This window comes from Lupinus angustifolius, chromosome LG04, assembly GCF_001865875.1.
Source record: "Lupinus angustifolius cultivar Tanjil chromosome LG04, LupAngTanjil_v1.0, whole genome shotgun sequence".
NCBI lineage: Eukaryota > Viridiplantae > Streptophyta > Magnoliopsida > Fabales > Fabaceae > Lupinus > Lupinus angustifolius.
Genome location: NC_032012.1, coordinates 23,810,325 through 23,817,506, shown reverse-complemented (window position 1 = coordinate 23,817,506; position 7,182 = coordinate 23,810,325). Strand labels below are relative to the sequence as shown.

The 7,182-nt window shown below is 32.8% G+C and overlaps 1 protein-coding gene and 1 pseudogene across 1 annotated transcript; both read left to right on the top strand.

Annotated features, from left to right (window-relative positions):
• Nucleotides 1,183-4,229, top strand: LOC109346375 (protein DETOXIFICATION 12-like). Its single transcript, XM_019585897.1, has 7 exons — nucleotides 1,183-1,488; nucleotides 2,273-2,817; nucleotides 2,931-3,017; nucleotides 3,141-3,197; nucleotides 3,289-3,527; nucleotides 3,612-3,817; nucleotides 3,904-4,229. The coding sequence occupies exons 1-7, from the start codon at nucleotides 1,222-1,224 to the stop codon at nucleotides 3,964-3,966; spliced, it is 1,464 nt and encodes a 487-aa protein (XP_019441442.1). The 5' UTR covers nucleotides 1,183-1,221; the 3' UTR covers nucleotides 3,967-4,229.
• LOC109344746 lies at nucleotides 4,407-5,929 on the top strand (annotated as a pseudogene).

Sequence of the window (7,182 nt, the reverse complement as noted above, 5' to 3'; positions counted from 1 at the left end):
TGTGATAGATGTCAAATTCCAGGGTGTTCCATTATCAAAAATTAAATGTATAGAATGTCATAGGTATATAGTAGATGGAAAATTAATTCCAACACAATGGAATTAATGTAAATCTATATGATACAATAAACAAGATGCATAGAAACGACACGTCATGGATAAATCATAAATCAAATATTATAATAGCTAATTTAGGTTATCATGTTTGATGTTTAATTAGGCATTTGTACTTATGTAAGATTAGTGTACAACTATTATCTCTAATAAAAAACAAGAATTACAGGACCTCGCGTGTTATATATGAAGTCCCCTTGATAAAACAAAATAAAATTGGAATGCATACTATTAATATAAATATTTATAATTCATTATTAATTTATATTATTTTAAAAAAAATCAGTAATAATTAAATATGAATGATGAATAATATAATAATAATATAAAATTCATATATGTCTGTGCATACAATTTTTCTTATGTAATTATTTTTTTATACTTTTTTTTATGGTATCATGAGCCAACCATGCCACTCAATATATGAACGGCCACTTGTTGGTTTCTTTGAGTAATTTCTTATGTAATTATTGTCCATATGGATGACATGCTCATCCATTTTTTTTTACGTAATTCTTCTTCCCAACTAGTATTATTCTGAGAAATCTAATTCTTAATTTTTTGGTCTCTCTGACGATCTAACAAGATCTTATACCATTAAACAATTAATTAGGAGGCTATGCATTTGTCATGTAGCAATACATCAAGAAAAGCAATTGCTCATAATTTCTTGTAACATTTATAGAACAAGTCATATAGATGTTGATAGATATTTCATCAAAAAGAAGCTTAAAGCTAGAATAATTCCATTTCCATTTGTAAGATTATAATTGCATTTATCCCATTCTATCACCAAAAGAGTGAGAAACATGATATTTAATAAGTCTTTATTCAATTAGGAATATTTGATATCCATTAAACAACTTAAGTAGGATGTTAACATAAGTGAAATATTATATTAACTAATTTCGGTTAATCCAATATTATGGTTGAGGTAGATTGGCATTTGTACGGCCATAAGTTTATCCATACAACAACCATTATTCCTTTAATAGAACACATAAATTACATTGCCTCTGTGTATAAATGTGAAGCATTGTTAGGTAAATAAACCACACCAGAATTATCATTTCAAAGCCTTCTTCACAGACTCTTCTCTGTGGAACCATGAACATGGAACCAAACCAGACAGAGCAGAAAACAGAGAAGTATGAAGATAATAATCATCATCAGCAACAAAGAGTTACATGGGGTAGTTTGAGTGAAGAAATGAAGATGATTAGTGTTATAGCAGGGCCAATTGTGGTTGTGTTTTCTTCACAATATTTGTTGCAAGTTGTGGCAACAATGATGGTTGGTCACCTTGGTGAGCTTTATCTTTCTAGTGCAGGCTTAGCCATATCTCTTGCATCGGTCACTGGTTTCAGTTTTATAGTAAGTTGCTACTAATCACTATTGTAGATCACAAACATGTTCATTGTATGTAATAAGACATATACATTGTGAAAACGAATTTAGTTGCAGATTCAGTATCTTTTCTGTTCACAGCATTTTCAGTTTCTATTAAGAGCATTGTTTTTATACACTTAGATCATTCCATCTCATCATTTGTTTTTTTCTTTGCAAAAATAATAGGTTTAGATGTGAAAATATATATTGTATTTTCATAAGGAAAACGTTGTATAGTGTGAAAACAAAATCTGCATAATGCAGGTTACTGCCGGAATCAAAATTCTCTCTTTGTATTTACTCTTTCCATTTACTCACTTCTATTGTTCACGTTCCTGAATCTTGACCATCATCTAGCCTTCAATCCTTCATACTTCGAACAAGGATATCCTGTCCCAAAATGTGTCATAAACCATGTCGCAGACCAATGAAAACACCATGTCAATTAAAACAATTAAATATTTTTTTATTTTATGTTTTTGCTTCAATATCATTGGTTTGGCTAGTACATAGTTTGGGACAACAAATCCTTCTGCTCATATTTGAGTTGAGAGAATCTATACGCGGGCTTTTAATTGGTCAATAAAAAATTAACTTATTCAAGAATTCCAACACATTTAAGCACTGAATGGACACAAATGAAGGAGAATGCTTGTATTTATAATAATTGGCATGATCTTCTTTATCAACTTTTTTTTAACATGCTAGCTTGCTCAAAACCATCAATGTTTTCTTGACAACATCATTGATAAATTGCACATGCTAACAGATGGGAATGGCTAGTGGACTTGAAACTATTTGTGGACAAGCTTATGGAGCTAAGCAATTTAAAAGATTTGGAATACAAACATACACTGCTATATTCTCTCTTGTATTGGTTTCTTGTGTCCTGTCTTTGGTTTGGATCAACATGGAAAATATACTACTTTTCGTAGGCCAGGACCCTCTCATTGCACATGAAGCAGGGAAATTCATAATGTGGCTTATTCCATCACTTTTTGCATATGCAGTTATGCATCCATTAATTCGATATTTCCAAATGCAAAGTTTGTTTGTTCCCCTGTTCCTAAGTTCTTGTTTCACTATTTGTATCCATATACCTCTTTGTTGGGCTTTAGTATTCAAGACTGGATTGAGTAGTGTTGGTGGAGCATTAGCAATTGACATTTCAAACTGGTCAAACGCGATTTTTCTTGGAATATACATGAAATACTCTTCCACGTGTGCGAAAACCCGCACTCCAATTTCTTCGGAGCTCTTCCAAGGAATTGGGGAGTTCTTTAGATATGCTATCCCTTCAGCAGTAATGATTTGGTGATGAATCTTCCATTTCACTTGAAATTGCATATGTTCAGTTTATAAAATATAAAAAGTTTCCTTTACCCAAACTTTTCTATTATGTGTTTTGTGCATGTTGATGACTTTAGCCTTGAAGTGTGGTCATATGAGCTGCTTATCTTGCTGTCTGGGCTGTTACCGAATCCACAACTTGAAACTTCTATTCTATCTGTTTGGTATGTTAGTTCTATTCTATCTGCAACTCATGATATACAATTTCATTTTACTAACAATAACTGCTCTTTTGAGATTTCTTTGTAAGAACAATGCTATTGTTATAATTTCTTCTCATTTTTCAGCCTCGATACCCTTACAACTCTCTATAGTATTCCCTTTGCAATTGGTGCTGCAGCAAGGTTGCATCATAAACTCAATTGTTCTGCATATTTTACACATATCTTTGAGTGAATATGCTAGCTAATTATCCTTCTTTGTATCTGATTTTAGCACAAGGGTTTCAAATGAATTAGGAGCTGGGAATCCACATGTTGCCCGAGTTGCCGTGATAGCTTCAATGTCTCTTGCAGTCGTGGTGACAAGTGTAGTAAGCGGAACACTCTTCACTTGCCGCCATATTTATGGTTATGTTTTCAGCAATGAGCAGGAAGTTATTGATTATGTCACTCTCATGGCTCCTCTGGTTTGTATATCGGTTATATTGGATGGCGTACAAGGTGTTGTCACAGGTAAGTTTCCCTCTTTTTGTACTAAACTCTATTTTATATAAAAGACATGCTTTCTCTCATTTTTTAAACTAATATTTGGTTCAGGAATTGCTAGAGGCTGTGGATGGCAGCACTTAGGTGTTTATGTCAATCTAGGGGCTTTCTATCTCTGTGGGATTCCACTTGCTATTGCATTGGCATTTTGGGTGAAATTGGGAGGAAAGGGACTTTGGATTGGTATACAAGTTGGTGCTTTTGTTCAAAATGTTGTACTTTCAATCATAACAAGTTGCATAAATTGGGAACAACAGGTATGCCTTATAACCTTTGTCTTTAAAACCCCAAGCTTCAAATTTACCATGCCCTTGTTGAGAGGAAATGTGATCTTATTATGTAGGCTGTCAAGGCAAGAGAGAGATTACAAGATGGTGAATCTTCAACAGACAATAAGTTGGTATGAGAAGCCAATGATTAAATGCCAATTTTCTACTAAAGTGACAGTTCTCAGGGTTGTGAGGAATTAGGAGCTGCTATGAGAGATGTGTTGATTGATTCATTGTTAAATTAGTGTCTGATTTATTCATAGTTATTGTAAGTGTGTAAGAGTCCCTTGTTTAAATTCTATGGTTAGTCCCTACTCTATAAAATAACGTGTATTGTTTGCAAAGTGCAAGAAAATTAATATAGAACTATTCAACCTATATACTCTTCATCTTACTTTAATTTTCTGCATAATATTGCAGTAACTACATCGCACTATAAACCAAGTAAAACAAGCAAAAGACAACATGTTTAACTCTGATGAGTTGATTTATTTTTTCAGTTTATAATCTCACATATTATAATTTGATAACTTATGAATTGTGATCATAATTTAAAAACACAATCTATATCAAACATATGGCTCCTCTGGTTTGCATATCAGCAATATTGGACAGCATACAAGGTTTACTCACAGGTAAACTTTACACTTTTTGTTGTAACTTTTATACAGAAGAGAAGCTTATTTTATGACTATTGTTTGGTTCAGGGATTGGTAGAGTTTGTGGATGGCAGCACATAGGTGTTTATGCCAATATGGGGCTTTCTACCTCTGGGATTCCGGCTCCTGCAACATTGGCATTTTGGTTATAATTGAGTGGTAAGGTGCTTTGGATTGGTATACTGAGTTGGTTCTTTTGTTTAAACTTATATATTGTCTATCACTCTATCATAAGAAGATGGTGAATTTACAGCACACAATAATATACTGGTAAGAAAACCAATGATTAAAGGCATAATGGTGAGGGGAGTTCGAGAGGTTGAGGAGTAGGAGTTTATTCCATTTCTTGCAAGTTTGGAACTAAAGCTTAACTGGTGAAGTATCTGCACCTAGAGTAGGTAGTTTAGGAGCAGCATTTTCTATTGCTGCTTCATATTGGTTAAATGTGTTTTCACTTGATTTATATTTGTTCTCAACTGACTGTGAAAGGACTTCGACTCCTATTTCAATGGAGATATACGATGGAATTGGAGAATTCTTCCGCTATGCTATTCGTTAAGCAGGAATGATTTGGTAAGTTACTTCCTCTTTCATCAGTATCTTTTATGTTGTGTATGTGTTGATCATTGCAGCCTTGAATGGTGGTCATTTAAGTTGATTATCTTGCTCCCTTATCTTACTCTTAGATAGTCAATTGTTGATTTCTATTGTGGTGCTAATCATCGCAACAATCTAGACAATACCATAATCAATTGGATAAGTGGCAAGTTCTAGTGATAATACCCTTCATGGAAATATGAATACACCCCTTACAAGTTAAAATAGTTAAACAATATTTTATTTATTTCTGATTGGTGTCTCTTTTGGGTGGTTTTGCAGCACTAGAGTTTCAAATTCATTAAGGTCTAGAAGTCCACAAGCAGTGCGAGTGTCTGTTTCTGCTGAAATGGATCTTGCAGCTTCAGAGTCTATTATGGTGAGCTCAATCCTTTTTGCTCGCACAATGTTCTAGGTTATGCTTTTAGTAATGAACAGGATGTGGTGGATTATGTCACATATATGGTTCCACTGTTATGTGTGTCTGTTATACAGGATACCTTACATGGTACCCCTTCAGGTTGGTTCTTTCTTCGCTCTCAAATTATTCAATGCACAAAACTTTTATGCTCATGCAATGTGGTCTGAGTTGTGCCATAAAATTTTATACTTATTCATAATAATATTGCTAGAGGATGTAGATGGCAGCACATAAGAGCTTATGTGAACCTTGGAGCTTATTATGTCATTGGAATTCCAATTTCTGCTATATTGGGTTTATGGATAGAGTTGAAGGGAAAAGGCCTCTGGATTAGAATACTAATTGTAGTAGAGGATTTGGTTGAAGTAGGTTGAACAAATAGAATAGAATCCTAAGTTTACCAAGCTATAAAGCACCAACCCTTTAAAATAGTTGTCCTGTTTGTATAATGTATGTTCAGAACATATATGCATTAGATACTTTTGTAACACTCCTAACCACATTATACAAATGTTGACATTACTAGGTTGTCACTCTGTTTAGTTGAATTGATCAAACTTCTAATTTTGGTTGCATAAAAGATCTTACTTCCTATCACCCAAAAAAGACCCACTTCCAATTTCATTAAGGAGGGGAAAACTTCCAATTCAAAAGTATAACAAAATTGTTTTTATTTTGATGTACCAACTTTTAATTCTTTATTTTCCTCTCAAACTAATTTTGGTTAACCTTATGGGATGTCCATTTAAATCTAACAACTTAGGTAGCTTCAAGTATCCACTTATAGGAGAAACATGACAAAACAATCACAAAATTAAGTTTGAGGGGATGTTAATTTCTGAATTTTGGTTTTGAAATGGTATTTTAAATTAAAATTTGTTTGACAAAATTTCAATTTCAATTGAAATTTTTTTATACCCATTTTAAAAATGAGTTCACCTCAAAATTTACAACTACTTGAATGATCACCACAATCTAAATGCTTACTATTATCGACCACCAACAACTTGACAATCATTACCACTATTACTACTATTACCAACTAGGTGATAACAAGAACTATAACCACCTTAATGCAATGGTGATGGTAAATGGTAATGGGTGTCACATGACATGATGTAAGGTGTCATGTGATGGCGATAATAAGAAAGAGGGTACTGGTTATTATTGTAATTGTAATAAAAGGTGTGGACAATTGTGAAAATTATCATTAAGAGTTGGTGATAATAGAGGGTGTATGACAAAGGTAGTAGCACTTATGAAATTATAAGTTTGATAACAACTTTCGGAAATTACAAAATTTTGATAGTAGAACTATTAAATTGAAAATTACTTTTGATTTCTAAATTTTTTAAAACTAAAAACCATCCCAAATAGAACATTAGTAATCGGGTAGAATCTCAGCTATAAGTAATGAATGTAAACAATTAAATACTTCACTAAATTTTTTATTAAAAAACTTAGTCACCCTTCATTTTTTTTATAGTATCAAATATTTTCGCCCAATGAGTAAAAAACTAATATCTTTAAGTAAAGAGTTACATTTCCCAACAAGTATTACTTATAAAAATTGAACTATTAACCCTTTTAATTATCATAGAATCTATCACATTTTATACAACTAGACCCAGTGGCGGATCTTCATCGAAATTTTAGGAGGGGCGATAATATTTAAT